Below are 19020 nucleotides of genomic sequence, written 5' to 3' on the forward strand. Positions count from 1 at the left end.
TTCGTGCAGCAAATTAATTTCACCTTTATTTTCACCGCCCCTCACCTTACTGTCCTTGGGGATTATAGGAATTATTTCATATCAGTTCAGTGAGCTTAACTGTTCAGGATTCAATATTGCATTTAAAATAGCATTTTCAAATCAGGACAGTCAAAAAACAAGAGCTAGAACCCATTCAATTGGGGATTCTCCTTTTGTCTTAGACTAGCCCTAACAACAGATGTTCAGGGGGTTAAAGGATGGAGCACCTAAGGTTTGCCAACACTGTGTGTGTGGGGAGAGGGCATGATCAATCTTTTATAATGAAATAGATGTGCTCTAAGACGATGACCAAACTTGGGATCTTAAGATACTTAAATCTAGTGGTCTAAAAATCACAGGATTAATTAGGTCGTGTTTTAGAAATGATGCTACAATATCAGTTTCTTCCTGGTAAGAAGTACTCAAGTGTCTCTAATGAATAGAACAAGGACTAACTCAAATATAATTTTTCTGCTAGCGGTTATTCATCTGGCATCTTCTGAAGCGGTGACTACCATGCCCAGGATCATCTAAGCTTGAGAAACTTTATTTCGCCTCCAGAATGTCCCCCCTCAAATCCCACATCCATGCAAGAACACAAAGCCAAGGGTACACTAAAAAAAAGAGAGACTGTTTTATTGTGACATTTATGACATGGACCCCTTGTTGATAGGAATGACCGAGGGTAATCTTGGCATATTGCACAGGTGTGATGAAGGATGCACTGGTGATCCTCTGGCTGCTGAGGCTGGTTCTTGGTCCTCCCAGACCTCCATGCACGTGTGGGCCAGTCACAGAAATTTCCTTACCACTTGGTGTATACATTTAACAAGTCTTTGGTCTTAATAAGCACCATTACAAACCCTCACATTAAGGGCATTATTATTCTAGTTTATACATGTTTCAATGATAAAAAATAGCACGATTACAGTATACACACACTTAATTTACATGTAATGTATTATACTCATAACTGAGATAAGCTACTGAACTAACTTTGGTTGATTGAAATTAATGAAGTATTTGAACTGAATACTTGTAATTTGGTTTCTAAGTTGTGTAAATATTACAGTGCATTTATAAATCTAGTTTGAGAATTTACTAGCACCAAATAGATATTATAATTGGCCAACCTAGTACTTGTGTTTGGAGAAGCAAAGTTTAAAAATTTGAAAAAATAAGACAGTCCACCGATTGAAAGCACTTTCCTGTACATCTGCTAGAAGGCTGGTGCGTCAGCGTGAAGGGCTGACCCCCAATGCAAATACGTGTCCCAGTTTTCAAGAATCAACACATATGACAAGGTAGCTCAGCTACACACATGAGAAGCCTGAGAAAGTGGTTGTTTTGAACTAGGGTAGTCACCTGTACCTTGCTTTTTGTAATACAAGAATAGTGCTAATTTATAGAAATTTATTTGGTGAAAGATTGTACCTATGATATGAAGATTCTGATTGGGGGAAAAAATCCGTTCTACCTATCTATCTTTGTTTTTTTAATTATTTGGTCTCTGTATGGTGAATTAATGAAGCAAAATCTGAATTTTCATCTTCAGATTATCACCCAGTTCACCACTGAGGTAGTCTTTGTCATATTTATCTTCTAGCTGATTAAGTTCTTTCTTTTTATAAAGTGGAGTACTACTGATTTGTAATGAATAGGTTCCAGCCACTGGCTTCTTCTTGGTGAAGTGGAGGTAGCTGATCCCTTCCTTTTGGTTGATTTTAAAGAAGCCATTTTCATTTCCAGATTCGATCAAGTATTTGTTGTGATTTGTCAGAGTCGTCAGGGCCGGGAGGAGCTCTAGGATTCGGACCTTGTTACTGATGTGGGAAATATTGAACGCGAACATGGCTGTCTTCTCAGTGTCCCAACTTGCAAGACTCACATTGGTATCTCTCTCAGGCTGGTCCTGGAAAGACACATGGCAATGGGTTAAAGGTAAATATGCCACTCATTTCTCATCTTAAAGAAAAAGTGACTCGAATCTCAGGCTAATATCACATTCTGCTCAGGTTGTATACACCATGTCAAAAATGCCTATTCTCATAAAACACTGTTTAAGTCACAAATCTATTAAGTTGGCACATGCTTATAATATTAAAAAAACTATTTAACTGATGTCAAGTTTGGAAGTCAAGTAGTTAGCTGGAGGTCTTCTCATGTAGTGCGTCTCAAAGTGTGCTCTCTGGACCATAAGCATCACCTGGGAATCTGTTAGAAACACAGGATTCCTGGTGCCCCCTGAGACCTACTGAATCAGAAACCCTGGGGGTGTCTCCCAACAATCCATTTTAACAAGTCTTCCAGATGATTCTGATGCATGCTCAAGTTCGAAAACCACTGTTTTCATAGACTATTTTCTTTCCGTAGACTTATCTCATTTCCCAAACCACAGCGGATGGGTTGAAGCAACCGATGCTAAGAAAGAACCAGTCTATTTCAATTTTGTTCACTGACGCAAAAGCATCCCCTCTGAAGGACACGCCTATGAGCCTACTTCCTGACTTTGATGATCTGCTAATATTCAATGCTTTTCACCTGGCTTCTTGCTTGCCTCTCTGGGACCACATGTGCAGGATTCTCTGGGCCTGGAGCCAGAGGTCTGGGTGAATATCTGTGCCTTTCTGAGTTGACTGAAAGGCTGCAGCAGCCGTAGGCAAAGAAAACCAGGCTGCTTGAGCTCCCATGTTGTTTTTGTCTAGAATCCAAGTTCCCTCACACTCCACATGGCTCTTTTCAGTAGAGGAGCCTCTAGCTTTCAGAACTTGGCGTCCCCATGGATAGAGCACTATGTCACTTCACTATTCTGCCCACTTGCTGTCCTGGAGCTCAGACCTTTCCTTTCAGCAGACTTTGGGTGGGTGTTTGACTTTCTCTTTGGCGAGACAGAGGAAATGAGCAAGTATGTGAAAACCTTCGAGTGGCCACTCCCTAAAAGCAGCAAGAAACTCCAGAGAGTCCCACAGACTCTTGTAAAATGTAGCCTAGAGCTCAGGGAATGTCTGGATTTTCTCCCCAGGGAGCTTTTTCACACTTTGGAACATCCTTGGAGGAAACCACAGGAATCTGGAAAGCTCTTCTGCAACAGAAGACATCAGGAGAAACCACCTTCTGACCCACCTCAATGTTGGAGGCATCTGTTTCATTTGCACTTCTCCGTTTCCTGCCTCGTTTGGGGTAGCCATTGATCTTACACTCATAGCAAGCCTCCGGGGAGAGAGAATTGTCATCCATTTCACCACTGGCAGGTGGCTCCGAGCCTCCTCGGCCCATGCCAATTCCAGAAACACAGTGCCTATAGAGGAAGGGGGGAACACAGCCCTTTTTCATTAGAACTGGGAGATATGGGAGGAGGTACAAGAGTTCTGGTGAAGTATGGACCCCCATCTAGTGACATTTAGCCATTGATTCTTGTTCATTAGGTGATACGCTGGTTCTGATAGCCACATAAAGTCCTCTGTGTTTAGGTTCTGAGTCCCAGTTCCTGGGGTTGGCTGATTTCTTTCTACTATCTCTCAAGGTCCTGTGTCACATATTGATATTCCCCTTCATTTCTGAACCCGACTGTGGCAGGTATTTGCTGTCCTTATGCCAGAGAGGGGACATGGAGTGGAAACAGGGGAATAATGGGGGGTGAGGGAGCCCATGTGAATTGGAAGGTTAAAGGAAAACGTCTTTTTATGAACCAGAAAGTGAGAAAGGTATGAGCCACTACTATTGAGCTCCTTGCCCTCTTCCTGCTTCACTGACCCCATCACTGCTGCCTCCCTTTCCACAACCACAATCATCAGCTTTCATCACTCCAGTTTCTGAGCAATTTCTTCTATTTGACCACTCACTATGGCTGAAGGTACTGAAAATATAAAGTTCTAGGTAGAACTGAAGTTGACTTAGACACAAACTGTAAAGATGTGTAATGTGTAAGATGCATGTATCAGAGCTTGCCCAACTGTGGGAAATTGTTTCAAGTCATTCAAAACCACTAGGGCCATTGGCTCTGACTCATGTGAGGCTGGATAAACAAACCCATGCCCAAGAGAGAACTAGTTCAGCTGTTTTTCTTTGCCTTTCAGTTATCAAAGCCAAATTACAGAGGGAGGCTTGCATGTTTCACAAGTACCTTGTTTTGTTATTCTGCTTACTATTTCATAGGCCTCTTGGAATGTATTTACCAGGCTCCTCTTTCAAAATGTGTTGAAATATCTGAATGATCCTAAAAGTCTTTATTTTGGGGCAGGGTCCACTCTAGTGATTTATAAAGAAGCCCAAACGGTTACAAATGATTAGATTTCTATTAATGGGTCATAATGAAGACCAACTATCTCTCTTTTTCTATATTAGTTGGTCTATTTTCTTATAACCCATTTTCCTTTATGCCCTTAAGATTCAAAATATAATGCCAATAAGCAGAATCTTTTTAAGCAGAATCTTCTTTGTGTTTTCAGCAATATATGGGCTCCTACTATTTTCTGCAATCCTGCCAGAGCCCAATACATTTCCTTTCCTCTTCTTTCATCTTGTAGCATGAAACATGCAAAAACAATAAAATGGATGAAATGATGAATGCTCATCATGTGTGTATGTATACATTCACATAATGATTAAGTTATTGGAAGGAAAACCTCAAATTTGTATGCTTTGCTTCTTTTCTCAGAACTCCTTTCCAGTATTTTCGTATCCCTTGAACAGCACTTACAAGAAGTGTGACTACAAAGTCCCACTGGCCAGAAGCCAGTTTGGAGTGTCACAATTTTTGCTGGGAAAATGGTTCTGGCATTCAACTTATAAAGAATGAGTCTACTGAGAGCCAGACACAAACATCTGGGAATTTGTGTCCTATTGCTGGCATTCTGTGTGCTTCCCATGAAACATTCTTTTACCTTCAAGCCTATATGGACCCAAAATGAATCACTTGAGGTTTGTGTGTCAAGAAATCAAAGGCCACTAAATTAAATTAACTTGATATATACATGTACCTGTACTATGGAATACATGATTTTGTGGGTTGTATATATGTGTATGTGTGGTTGCATACGTGTGCGTGTGTATTTCATGTCTGTGTGTTCCTAATGAAAAAGGTAAAAATTGAAATCCTTAACAGGACAGACAAAACTACATGGACATCAAGTCTAGATGAATTCAGAGGGGAAAGAAGACCTATATTTGAAAACTCGCCACTAAACTTTCAAATTACTGAGTAAAATAAAAATGTCTCTTCCCTTCCCCAACACTCACACATACAATGTGGTGAAGTATTCTACCTAGAGAAGACCATAATTATTTTAACTCTCATATTTCATGCTCTTTGGGTAGTTCTTAATGTAAACTTAAGTCTGAGGTGTAAAATATATTTTAAAAACCAGGTATCTTTGTGATTTATTCTAAGAGTAGAAGGATGAGAAGGCATTTCATGTCAAGTCAGAATCCTGCTTGCCCCAGGAGAAGAGGGGGATCAGCAGTGTGCAATGTGAGTCCAGTTTTGGCATGGGTCGGCCCCCGCATTTTGGAGAAATCAATTTTCAACAAGAAGATTAAGAGAATGAGAAAGAGAAACATATATCAAGGTATTTACAATTAGTTTCATAGTCCATGAATTTCCAGAAATCTTGATGCCTCCTTTCATATGAAATAGCCTAAAACCATTGCAGAGCTAACCAAATGCACTATAGGATTATAAAAAGCATGGCTTTCCTCAACTAGGATGGGTCACTGGGAATTACATATACTTCAGGAAATCAGGAGCAAGAGAGCCTTTAGCCACAAACAGGAAGAGCAGCGCTTACCCTTGGCCTATTCGGAAGTAACCAGGTGGACAGCCACACAGGTAGCCACCCTCAGTATTGGAGCATCCATAGCTGCAGGGGGCTTGTGCAGAGCCACATTCGTTGATGTCTTGGCACCCTCCACTGAACTGTTCGTACTGGAAGCCGGCGGGGCACATGCACTTGTAGCTTCCCAGGGTGTTGTGACAGGAGGCTCCTCCACAAATGTGTGCGCTGAGGCATTCGTTTTCATCTGCAGGGAAAACCAGAACACACGGCATGTGTGACACCAGCCAGGCATTTCCATCAGGGACTGCCAGCCAGCTGGCCCTCAGCTAGCACTCTCAGGAAGGTAGGGCAGGCCGAGGTGGCTGGGGTGGGGAGAGGGACGAGAGAGAGAGAGAGGGAGAGAGAGAGAAAGATGTGGAAATGGATGTGGCCTCTTGCCACGTGGTGAGCAAACGTGGTCGATGAGGTCAAATGTACCAGGTGGAGTGCATTAGAGGATGGCATGCCAAGGACCGACAAATTCCAGGTCTCATTTGAAGCCAACACTAGTATGTTCCGCTCCACATGAGCCTTCTGTGAAGCACGTGGATCTCGTTTGGAGCTAAGGTTCAAGGTTCGGGGTGGGAGGGAAGGAGCCTTCCAGCTCTCCATGAACGGGACGACAATCTCCAAAGCAGAGACCAACCATACTCCTAGAGGCTGCTTTCCCAGTCCTTTTTCAGGATGTGCAGGGCTGGCAAGGGCTGACATCCTGCAGGAAGTGTCTGCCCCACTTGCACTTCCTTTGCAAAAATCTGCAAAAGCCCCCAGGTGCTTGTCCTGGGGATGAATAGTGCCTTCTGGTATGTCTGCTCCCATCTCTGAATGGGCCCCCCCTTATCCAAACCAGCCTCCTGCCCAGAGTGTCTGGGCCGTGTCTAAAGCAAAGTATGGCTGGAAGAGATTCAGTGCAGACTTCACGAGCAATAATTGGAAAAAACCCACAATAGAGACAGATGCTGCAGGACTGGCTACCCGTAGGCACCTGCCAAGTCTGACAGTAAAAAGCAGGAAAAAGAAATCGAACTATAAAAAATCAGCTTGAGGGAGAAAACCTTGAGTATCTCGCTATTTCTAATTTATACCTTTTTGAAATCTCTAATATATTTTTGTAGGCCTGCCTTTGTAGGGCAGGTTGGAAGCTTGCTGGTAAAACATTCCTTAGTTGCCAAAGCCCATTTTCAAGCATATATTCATTTGAATGCACATCCATTGGCCTTACCTTCACTGAGCAAACACTGCCAATGGAAGGGGGAGGGAAAATGTAACTAACTTTTATTTATTTCATTTTTGTAACTAATGTTTGTTAGATGACCATTGCTCGGCAGAGTATGAGGTGCTTCCCATTCATTACTCAACCTTTCCAACAAACATGGGCAGTAGGTGTTATAATCCCTGTTTTACAGATGACGAAAGTAAGGCCCTGGGAGCCTCTCTGAAATCTCCCAACAGCAGCAGCTGGGCAGAGATGCACACCCAAGGTCTGTCTGATGGCAGAAGCCATGTGTTTGCCTTTTTGTCAGTGTCTCTCAAGAGACTCTGCACCATTTAAACTGGTACTTCCTTTGTCTTTTAGTTGGTTTCACCTTTTTTGATTCCTTTATAAAAAACAAAACTGTTTCTAAGAAAACATCTGTACTTTTCTTTTCCCTTTCCCTTTCTTCCTTCCTTCCGTAGGCTCCATGCCCAGCATGGAGCCCAATGTGGGGCTTGAACTCATGACTCAGATCAAGACCTGAGCTGAGACTAAGAGTTGGATGCTTAACCAACTGAGCCACCCAGACACCCCGAAAATACCTGTCCTTAAATTAGAAAAACAGGTGGGTAAAATGGTGGGGGCAGGGTGCTTGCATATGTATAATATTCTTCCTTCTTTCCTCCCTCCCTTCCTTCCTTTCCTCCCTCTTTCCCTCTCTCTCCTTTTCCTCTCTCCTTCCCTCCTTCTTTCCTATGTGGAAGGAATAAATACACAATAAGAAAGCCCATTCACTGAACTGCCTGCTATAGTCACTGCCTAGTGACAGGTCTGTTTGAGGATCCTTTATATCCAAGGACTCTCAAGTATCCACCCAAGGTCATTTAGACTTCAGGGTCCTACAGAAATAATTAAATATGCCACTGCCTTTGTTCTTTTCCCCTTACTTTAAGGCAGAAATGAAACATGTGATAGATCTGATGGAGATCATGGGCACCAAAGAATGAATGAGGAGCTGAGGGTGCTTCCTTTGGTGGAAAGACTATCCCTGGGCTGGATATCTTCTCCTTGCCCCTCCATGTCTATCTCCTGACTTCACCCGCCCTCAGCTCCCAGAAGCTGACCTGTATGGAGCATCAACAGGCTCCTCTCCTTCATCCTGTGCTTTTAATTGGACTCAGCCATTGGTTTCCTGCTGGGACTCTGATAGATAAACCTCTAAGGCAGCCCATGTCTGTATATGTAGGATAAGACCCATCAATATAAAACTTAGATTCATTCCATATTGTTCCAAAGGACAAAAATAGGACCAATGTTTAGAAGTGGGGGGGGGGGACAGGTAATTTTCTATGAAAAAAAAATGTTTCTAAGAATTAAAGTTTTTCTATACAAAATTTGGGCTTTCTTGGAAGAAAAAGAATGCCCTTCCAGATGGTATTCAAGTCAAACTCGGATAACTGGGGAGGTTAGGGAAAGATTTATATTTCAGGAATGAGGTCAGACTAGATAATCTCTAAGGCTCTTTCTAGCTTTGGGCATCTATCTGCATTACTATAAATATCCATCCCAGTCAAGAACTCTCCCCTCCCCTTTCACATTCTTTTCTATTTTACTTTTTTTTTTTTCTAAACTCTCTGAGAATCTAACAAAGTTTAAATTAAACTTGCTTATCGGCATGAGAGAGCTGGGGTCAAGCAGAGCAGGGATTAAGATAAGAAATTGGCAAATGTTCAATGTTTACAGCTTGAAAAGAGTCTGTGCACTTATCCTGCTCATCAATGTGCAAACACGATTTGTTTCACACGCTTTGCTCTACTCTGACCATTTTCATCCTGTGCACTCCAGAGCAAATGGCTCCCGGAGCAATTTTTCTGTACTCCAAAATCTTTTACTCTCAGTCAATACTTAAAATTGGGGAGGGTTGGGACACCTGGGTGGCTCAGGGTTGAGTGTCTGCCTTTGGCTCAGGTCATGATCCTGGGGTCCTGGGATCAAGTCTAGCATCAGGCTCCCCGCAGGGAGCCTGCTTCCCCCTCTGCCTATGTCTGCCTCTCTCTGTCTCTCATGAATAAATAAAATCTTCAAAAAATTGGGGAGGGTTTTGTCCTTTTTATAAAGAGAGACATTTTAATTTTATTGAAACATTAGATTCTCCAAAAAACCCTCCTTAGAAGCAGACTGAAACCTATCAACTCTGTCCTCTTAAATCAAAGGCTACAGCATTAGGCTTGCAGAGCATGTGTTAGCTATGGTGTGAAGAGGACCGCTAGGAGAATTCCAGAATGTAGGATGGGCTTTCTTTACAAATTTTCTCTGGCTCAACTCCAACTGCAGCTGCAAGCTTGATATTTTCTACAAAACAATGAGATCCAGTGGCCCCTGACCCCAAACCCATCCATCTTTTAAGAGTCCTGGCTGCCCAGGACTGAGAATCCAGAGACGTCTGGTCCAAAAGCTCTGCTCTGCTCTGCATGGCTCAGGAAAGCCATTCTGGCTCAAGGCAACACTCATTTTGGATAGCTATAATTCTTAAGAGTTATGAGCACAGTTTGGGCTAGTATCTCTCAGGCATCAAAAACCCCTAAGCCTCTTCCAACTTCTTAATTTATTCTAGAACACCCAGCTGGGAGATGATCTTCAAGGGGCCAAAGTAGAATCTCCGGGCAACGAGGACATGACCTGTCCATCTCCATTATCCCCAGACTGAAGGTAAGAAGAGGAAAGGAGGGCTGGTCAGCAAGTTGTGTAGTCTAAACTTTCCCAGCGCTGACATCATTTTAGCCAATCCTACTCACTCCTACAAAACTGTGTCTTGAAAAGTATCAAACCAAATGAGAGAGATGCAGTTTTGATAAATGAAAACACACAAAATGCATCTTCATTTGGAATAAAGCGAAGCACTGAGTAGTGGAGCAGCACCCAGGAAGTGGTAATCCTTGTGTCTTTGCTAAGGAGGGCTCTATACCCAGGTGTGTGGCAGCTAGAACAGGTTATCTGAGCACGAGCTTTACCATGGTGCGGCGTAGATACTTGAATGAAAAAAGAAAAAAAAAAGAGTCAACATGACACTTGAAAGGCAGTCCTAAATCAGGAAGTTAAGAATCTGGGGTTCTAGCTCCAGGTGTGCCACAACCAGGATTAAGGACAGATTAATTTTCTTCCTTGGAATTTCAGGTTTTTATAGTAAAACTAAGAGCTCGGGCTAGATGGATCTGAGGTCCCTCTAAACTCAGAGTGCTTGGATTCTCTGATGCACTCTAAGACTGACTTTCCCATGACATTATGGAATCAAAAATGACATAATTTCAATTTAATGAATCTGTAGGTCTCCCTTAATTTTCAAAAGAATTTTCAGCAACCTGAACAAACTTGCCATGTGTGCTGCTTGCACTCTGCCCCAAAAGGTGTGTAGAGCTGAATGGGACTTCTCTGTCTGCAGGCCAAAAGTCACTCAAAATAGCCTTTGGCTGGCTGATATTTTTCAGTTAGAGGTAGGAACTCTGTTGGCCCTCATGTGAAGAGAACTCCAGTGTAGGCCAATGACTACATGCAGCAGAAGAGCAGGGGTGTCAGGGGTACTGAGAGTGAAGGAATTCTACGGGCATTTCATTTCCAATATTCTCAAAGTATTTTTTGTCATTTTTTTCTCCTCAGTTTACTATTTTGCAAAGGCTGTAACTCTCTGGTTTCAACCAGGTTGGGGCAATTTTAAATGACTATCTGTTGATTTAATGACAAGTTTAAAGTTTTCAGAAAGAAAGCACTATTTTGACTCACAGGAGCCAGTAGTGATTTTTGTCTTAGTAACAAGGAAAAACTACTTGCCAACACACTGGTTCCATTGGTAGTGCTGGAGATAGCCCTGGGGGCAGCTGCACCTGTAGCCTCCGATGATGTTCTGGCAGCCGTGCTGGCAGCGATGGTTTCCTTCACACTCATCCACATCTGAAAACAAAGGTAGAGCCGCCTTTAAGCCACATCAACCCTTGTCTCGGAGTTGTTCTTAGAAGCAACATTTATAGGCACAGTAATGGGAAAGGTGATTTTAATAAGAAATCTGACCACTAAAAATTATTTTACCACCAACACTACAAGATTATGTGCTCTGGAGGTTTTGATAAGTCCAAGGAGAAAGACATTCAGATATTCCCAGTAAAGTCTACAAATGAAAATGATGGCGAAATTAACGGAAGGCACAAGAGTACTCTATGGGATAGCTGTGTAAATTATTTGTATTTGCTTATTTGTGCCGGGATTAGAGACTAAAAGATGTCAATACAAAAAGGAAACAAAAAAAATTTATATTTTAATTACATATTATCAGAGGAGTCCTTCTTCATTTATTTAATCCACATTAGGGGAATCCTTTTATGGATCTGGATCCAATGACCAGAATATTAATGAATCAAATTCAGGAACCTAGCTATTTTTCTGGACTAATTCATGCCCTATTATATTACATTACTAATGGAGTAGAAAAGGCCTTGATAAGTTGAGGAAAGGCACATGTTATAGACATGATAAGCATGAGACAAAAGATGGGTCTCTGGGATCCCTGGGTGGCGCAGCGGTTTGGCGCCTGCCTTTGGCCCAGGGCGCGATCCTGGAGACCCGGGATCGAATCCCACGTCGGGCTCCCGGTGCATGGAGCCTGCTTCTCCCTCTGCCTGTGTCTCTGCCTCTCTGTCTCTCTCTGTGTGACTATCATGAATAAATAAATAAAATCTTTAAAAAAAAAAAAAAAAAAAAGATGGGTCTCTAAGATAGGACACCTGTGCCAACCCCATGAAATATTTCCCATCTTCAGTTGGGTGTTCTCCCTCTGCTCAGTTCTGGTATCTCTTAGAGGATGATGATGAAGGTTCTGAACGTCACAGACTACCTCCACTGGGACTTAGCAGCTGCATCTGGCTGAGGATCCTACCCACCTTCACAGCTGGCACCACTCTGATCAAGTGAGAATCCCCGCTGGCATTCACAGGTGAAGCTCCCTGGAGTATTCTGGCAAATACCCTTAGACCCACACAAGTTGATGTCAGAAGTGCATTCATTGTTATCTATAAGAAGCAATGAGGGAAGAGAATTAAAGTTCACTGAAGCTCTCTTTCTGTTGTTGAAAGGGAGAGAGGGACGATTCACTCAGAAAAAGGTCAAATAAGGCCAGTAACTTTTCACGTACAGGTGCGTGCAGGCATACACATACACACACACACACACACACACACACACACACACACACACACACATCTTCTTTTTTGACTCCTTTATCATCTTCTTCCAATAGCAGAGGAACCAGAGAATGATTCCTTAAAGGAGTAGCTACCTTTCCTCTCGAGTTTTCTTCTCTCCCACTTACCAATGCAGGCAGTATGGTGTTGTGTAAATCCGGGAGGACATTTACAAGTGAAGCTGCCAATGGTGTTAACACACAGGAACTGGCAGTTGTGCTGTTTAGTGGCACATTCATCAAGATCTATTAAAAAAAACAACAACAAGTAATATGAGTATTAGAGTTGAACTGCTAGCACAGGTACCTATCCACTGCCCTAGGAAGTAGTTCTGAGTTTCTGACTTGTATGTCTCAACCCTGGCCAGAAGAGACACACAGGTGAGAGAGACAGCTCAGTGATTTCTTTCCCTGTTTTCTAACTACAACATGTTGAGAACAGCGGCACTTGCTGCTGTTCTCACCTCCAGGAACATCTTGTTTCCCCTTGTCTCCTCTTATCTGGATCCTACCCGGCTCTCATGGGGGAAGTGCTGGTCCCACATCTCCCCTGGGCATCCTTTGAGCCTCTTTCCTGTCAGTTTTCATAGTACATGTATCTGTACCACTGGGTTTGATCTTCAGTCCAACATGCCAAGTATGTGGAAGAATCTAAATGTCATGAGAAGAGCAGGAGGAAGGGCCTTATGTTTTGAGGGGATCTGTAGGAATCGTGTTGCTTCTCTGCTCACTCTGGAACCCATAAACACAGCATCGCTGGTGTGTTTGATACGTTGTGAAAAAACAATGTTACCTCTATATATTTAATTTCCATTTTTCATCTATTAATTGCTAGACCTTTCTGAGGATTTTCTCCCCACAGGCTGGAAAAAGACTGTAAATTTGTTTTGCTTGGCATAGATAATATATACACTGAGAGATATTTTCTCTTTAATTTGGTTCTCTATTTACATGAGTAAGTTTATGGCTCTGAGTTATAGCCTCACACTGCCCAGAGCTCACTGTGATGCACAGATGGAGATTAAGTTCTATGTGTAAGAAGAACAAGGGTATAAACAACTTTATTAAGATAGATTTTTTAAAAGATTTTATTTATTTATTCATGAGAGACAACAGAGAGAGAGAAAGAGAGAGAGGAAGAGACACAGAGGGAGAAGCAGGCTCCATGCCGCGCTAAACCGCTGCGCCACCCAGGGATCCCCAAGATAGTCAGAATTTTTAAGTAGGTCTCTCGACTTCCTCTCCCCAAATTACAGGATTATATAAGATTTGTGCTGCATAGGAAAACCTCAGACATTGTTCATCATGTCATCCTGTGTTACAGGTCTCTTAACTCTCTTTTTCCAGCAGACACAAGAATGGAGCTGAGGGTCCTACTTCCCTCTGCTCTCCACTTTCACTCTGCCCCATCACTTAACTTTTCTTACTTTCCTTTTACTCTGACAACCCTTCATGGCGGAAACGCTCCAACATTTGTTCTGAGATCTGGTCTACCTTTCCTTCTCCAAACCCCTCATTTTCAAAGTTACCCTTAAGTCTGATAGTCTTGTGCTCTTCAGTCAATATGTGAAGCTCTTACTGTTGAGAAGATGTTTCTAGGAGTAAATTTACACCAACAGAATTTTGCAAAAGATAACTTCTAGTTGAGGAGGGACTGATTTCTGCATAGAGTTCTGCTGCTGCTTAATTCTTTGTGATACTTATGGCTCACATAAGATCATGGAGGGCAAGAGTGGTCCTCTTTCACAGAACAAAAACCTAGACAAAGGGTTTACTTAATTGGGCACAATGTCTTTTAGGCAGTAATTAATCTGAGGTAGGACAATACCAGAGACCTGGGCTCTGTAGCTGCTGAATTGATTAACTACATAAATAGAATAATGGAAAGCAGAAAGGAAGTAATATATTAGGAATCTGCTCCACCTGAGCCTTAGACCCCTGGCCCCACTCTGAGACCATCATGGGAAGCCCCCATGGATACCCAAGGGGTGGGTCATGAGGATGGAGGCTGCCACTGTTCCCCCAACCCCAATCTTCCTGGCCTCAGCCTCCATCCATCCAGCCTAGGAGAAGGGTGGCAGGGAGATTCCAGGGAGGTACTAACCCCAGGGAAGCACCTCTTGCCTGTGGCGAGCTTGCCTCTGGATTCTTCAAATGTACAAGGAACGCAAAAACATGCTCAGGAGACAGGTGAGAGGGTACAGGCAAATTTCACTTTACCTTTGCAGCTCCTTCCATCCTCCTGCAGGATGTAGCCTTTCGGGCAGGAACACTGGAAACTCCCTTCTGTGTTTTTGCAGATAAAATTGCAGGGTTTGGGGGCCTGGTTGCACTCATTCAGATCTATGATCAAAACGATACAGTGTGATTGTCCATCTATAATGATGATCAGTACCCATCGGGTCTAACAGAGAATTTCAGCTTTGAGGAAAGAAAAAAACTCTGTGTTGTCTGCAATCACTGTCTTATGTTTTCCTATGAAATTACAGGGCCTTTTAAGATGTTCAGTTTGAGGACTTTATATTTTTTTCCCATAATATACAATTTCCCCTCAGAATAAACCCAAACATCAAAGGCAGAGCACTTACCTACACAGGAAGTTCCAGTTATATCTGGAGTGTAGCCATTTTTACATAGGCAATGATAGGATCCTCTGTCGTTGACACACTCCCCATTTCGACAAACATCATGAATAACCTTGCATTCATCAATATCTGTTAATGTAACAGAAGTTAAAATAAAGACATTATGAAACATGTATGCAGGGGGTGACCTCACTATAAATACTAATAAACTGTGTTAACATCTCATGGACCTGAGAAATGAAACCAAAGGGATGACAGTGTAAATTTCATCTGTAATGGTAATAAATGAATAACTGCACTGGATGATAGTATAATAACTAATCAGGCTAGGGGAACACTTTAAAAATAATCAGTTTTCTATAGTTGTAATTTTCCCTTCTGGGTCCCCAGACATCTGTCTCTTCCAGGCATATCCGGCTCCTTGCTCTATCTTATGCCATCAACCTTGCCTCCTGCTGACCTCTCATAAATGGATCATAGCAGTAGACTCGTTTGACAAGAAAATGCCATTTTTTTTCTAATATTATATGTCCAAGATAAGGAGGGAGGTTTCCTTCCATTCTTTTTGCTGTAAAGTTAATCCTGAAAAATATCAAATTGCATACTACTGAGGAAATGGGACCAAACTTCCTTTGGTGAGGGAAGCACTAGGACTCCGGGCTGGATCTCTGGGCTGAATTTTCACAGCCTGATAAGGAAGAGAGACCCTTATTCACAGTTCAACCCCAGGGAGAAAGATCTGGTCAATATGCACTGTTGAGCATTAAAGCCACTGTCCTTTCACATCGTGACCCATCTAGCTCCCTACTGCTTGCTGGGGCACCAATGCCAAATGACTTCATAGCCTTCGATTGCCAAACAACCATATTATACCAACAAATGTTATTTATCCTAACTCTTCCAATTTACCCTGAAATGTAATTTTGCCTGCCCTCCCTGGTCTCGAGAAACAGGTCTCATCCACCATCTCATTTTCACATCTTTGGAAGAGACATAAATTGCTTTTGGTCACCCCGTCTAATCCAGCTCTGTGTCTTTCCACATCCAGTTCTGTTATTCTACCTTTAGCCACGTCTTTCTAACATCAACACAAATCCTGCTTTCTCTCCTTTCTCCCCTCTCACTTCCAGTTCCTTCCCATGGAGCTCGAGAAGTCTCTCTCTCTGTTCATTTTAGGAGACTGGAAACAAGTGCAGTTTACTGGTGAGAACCACAGGCCTGGGAGTCTTCTCCAGAGCTACCTCACACACCCTGACAGCCTCCTCCATGTCTACCAGGTGAAAGCAGCTGGAACTTTTCCAGAGGCAGTTGTGTTTTAATTGCCAGTATATCAGCATTGTTTATATTTCTTTCATGCAGCATATTCCAGCCAATTTTATGAGTTAAAATGCATACTGGTGGACTAGTCTAGGAATTTAGTGATCATTTATTCCAAAGTTTATCTAAAAAAATTACATTCTGAGTAACCAATAACTGACTTATAACAAACTTCTGTTTAAAAAGTCAGGGATTCCTTGTGATGCAGAGGCAGGGACCCAAGCACAACTTTGGCAAGCTGACCTTGAACACCTAAAATACTATAAATAAAGAGTTTTGGTTGATGAAAACCATGCAATTCAGCCTAAGCCTATACTGTAGATTCCACATTCTCAACTGTTTTCCATAAAACAAGCAGATTCCCTGCAAGTATTTTTGGATCATAAGTGAATTACCTGCTTCACTTCAATCAGAACGAAAGGAAATACCTGCTCCGTTGGTCATAAATCCGCGGCCATGGGGGCAGAGTTTTTTGAAGGCCACAGTGCCCTGGAAAGGACAGATCTCACAGTGGGGGCCCCAGCCTCTCCCTCCATCACAGCAGCATTCAGACTTGGTGACAGGGTTCCTGTTGCTTGAGCCGATCTGACACATGTTTTGGAGCACCTCCGTGAAGCAGTACCCTTCCCGGTTGTCTGGAAGGGACATTATATTGCAAAGAGGATTTTAGGGAATTTTAAGAGCGTAACAAGGTACTAAGAATTTGGTTAAATATAAAACCCAAAAAGGATGTAACACTTTACCCTGGGTGAGAAGAAGCGAGAAGGGAAAGCTGGAAACAGCAGTAAGAGAGAAAGGATGACGTCTGAAGGAAACAAGACAAGAAATTCAGTCAGTGGCCTATGCAAGTTTACAACTCTCTCTGCTCCCAGAAATATGGAGGAGTGGTCATGCTATTGAAAAAAAGAGGAGCAGAAAAACACATGGAAACTGATCCTGAGCACCTAAAGCTTAAAAAGGCAGGGAGAAAGAAATTCCAAACAAGTGATTCATTGATACAATTAGCAAAGGAAGAATTTAGCTGCAGGGTGGTGCTAAGCCCCATGGGCCATCACGGTCATTAAGTCATTTCCAAAATATGAACCCTTCTCAAATTTTCACAATGTCTATTCTTTCAGATCAGAGATCTGGGCGACAAGCATCCCAGCGCGAAGGTTGGGTTGTGAAAGCATCCTGTTGTCTGTACTTACCAAGGCACTCATCCTGGGCAGGGCTGGGGGTGAAGCCGTCACTGCATTCACAAGTGTAGCTCCCCCGCGTGTTGAGGCAGCGCCCATTCTCACAGATCCCCGGCTTAGTCTGACACTCATTCTCATCTGTGGGGTTTAATGGAAAGAGCAAGAACAAGAGCAGTCATCTTACCCCTTTGCACAAAGGATGGAGTCTTTCTTTTTTCCAATTTAGTTTGTGAAGAGATAACCTCTGAAAGTGGTTCCCAATTCAAAAGGTATAATAGAATATTCAGCAAAAGTATCCCTTCCTTCCCGCTTCCTTAGCCACCAAACTCCCCTCCTGGGAGGCAACCAGGCCAATGCCGGTTTCTTACGTATCCTTCTAGAAATGGATTTCGCATATACAAGCAAATATATATGTGCATGTATCTGTGTACTTGTGTTCCTCTGTCCTTTAAAAACATATTTGATGGCACGCTGATACACTTAAATGTAGATGGCAGCATTTTATGTACAGTTTTTCACTTAATAAAAATTAAAGATTTTCAGTATCTGTTCATATAAAAGATTCCCAAAGGATTATTTCAAGTGAAGGAGGAAAAAAAAAAGATCCTGTGTTACAGGAATATTATACTTCATCAGAATAAGTCTGTGATTGGTCAGTTCTGACCTGAGAGTTTGCCTAACATATTCTTCCAATTCAACATAGATTAGGTTTATTGTAATATTTCAACAATATTACTGAGAAACAGTCCAGTCTCCCAGCTTTAAAAAAAAAAGCATTAAAACAAACTGGAGGTTCTTAGAATGATCTGATGATTTTTTAGAAAGATTATAAATAGACTTGCTTAGGTACATGCCATGTAGAATAGTTCTGAACCCCCGAGGCAGGGATCTCATTATGAGAGGCAGACTTGGGAGATGACAGCTACAGTGCTGTTGAAATAGGCTAAAAATCCCCATCCCATGCTATCCCCTGATCAATTAAATCAGAATGTCTAGGGCGGGACCTGAGTTCTCCAAGTGATTCCAGTGTGCAACTGGGGCTGAGAACCACTGAACCTGGAAGAGCTAGTGTCCAAACACTTTTTCTGTGCTTTTAAAGTCTGTTCTTCAATTACTGTTTAATTCTGTATCTTACAGGGTTAGGCAGCAATGAGATTCTTAAGCTTCTTGGCTGATAGCATAAGATTTATTTTTCTGGTGTCACTGATCATTAAAAATCAACAGGAAGCATATGGGAACTTTCTGGTAATTTTCACCTGTATGGACTATCTAAACCAGAGGTTAGGAAATTTTTACTCTAAATTGTAGTGATATTACAGTATTACTTTATTATATATTGTAACTGTTTTAAGTTTTGCAGGCCATAGGTCTCTGTTGCCTTCACTCTATTCTGCTCTGCCATTGTGGCATGAGAGTGCCATGGACGATGTATAAATGGATGGTTACAGCTCCGCTGCAATATGACATTATTTACAAACATAGGCAGCAGGCTAACAGGCTGGATCTGACCCCTGGGCTGTAGTTTGCCAACCCAGGGTCTGGAGCTGTGATTTTCAATGGAGGCTTCACAGTACAATCACCAAGGAGGCTTTAAGAGATGCCAGTGCCTGGGCCCTACTCTAGACAAGAAGAGACTCTCTGGAGGAAGATCCCCTTAGTTTAGTGCTATTTCTGGTTCAGAGGG

The 19020-nt window shown here is 42.4% G+C and overlaps 1 protein-coding gene and 1 long non-coding RNA gene across 3 annotated transcripts in view; one reads left to right on the forward strand and one right to left on the reverse strand.

Moving 5' to 3' along the window:
* Positions 1-631: 631 nt before the first annotated feature.
* Positions 632-19020, reverse strand: part of FBN1 (fibrillin 1) — a 223168-nt gene continuing 204779 nt past the window's right edge. Inside the window, exons 56-65 of one of the 2 annotated variants that reach the window (XM_025472864.2) lie at positions 17349-17474; positions 16587-16793; positions 14845-14970; positions 14477-14599; positions 12386-12502; positions 11958-12086; positions 10855-10974; positions 5808-6039; positions 3145-3319; positions 632-1933 (exon numbers count right to left, since the gene is read on the reverse strand). In XM_025472864.2, coding sequence (XP_025328649.1) covers positions 1544-1933; positions 3145-3319; positions 5808-6039; positions 10855-10974; positions 11958-12086; positions 12386-12502; positions 14477-14599; positions 14845-14970; positions 16587-16793; positions 17349-17474 — 1745 coding nt within the window. In that variant the 3' untranslated portion in view covers positions 632-1543. Of the gene's footprint in view, positions 1934-3144; positions 3320-5807; positions 6040-10854; positions 10975-11957; positions 12087-12385; positions 12503-14476; positions 14600-14844; positions 14971-16586; positions 16794-16850; positions 16964-17348; positions 17475-19020 lie in introns of those variants that run through there. The other variant, XM_049104135.1, reaches the window with a different exon arrangement.
* Positions 3314-19020, forward strand: part of LOC112675963 (uncharacterized) — a 39722-nt gene continuing 24015 nt past the window's right edge. Inside the window, exons 1-2 of the long non-coding RNA XR_003146178.3 lie at positions 3314-5588; positions 9644-9738. This is a non-coding gene — a long non-coding RNA (uncharacterized LOC112675963). The remainder of the gene's footprint in view (positions 5589-9643; positions 9739-19020) is intronic.

The sequence above is a fragment of the Canis lupus genome, chromosome 30 (genome assembly GCF_003254725.2).
Source record: "Canis lupus dingo isolate Sandy chromosome 30, ASM325472v2, whole genome shotgun sequence".
Classification (NCBI taxonomy): domain Eukaryota; kingdom Metazoa; phylum Chordata; class Mammalia; order Carnivora; family Canidae; genus Canis; species Canis lupus.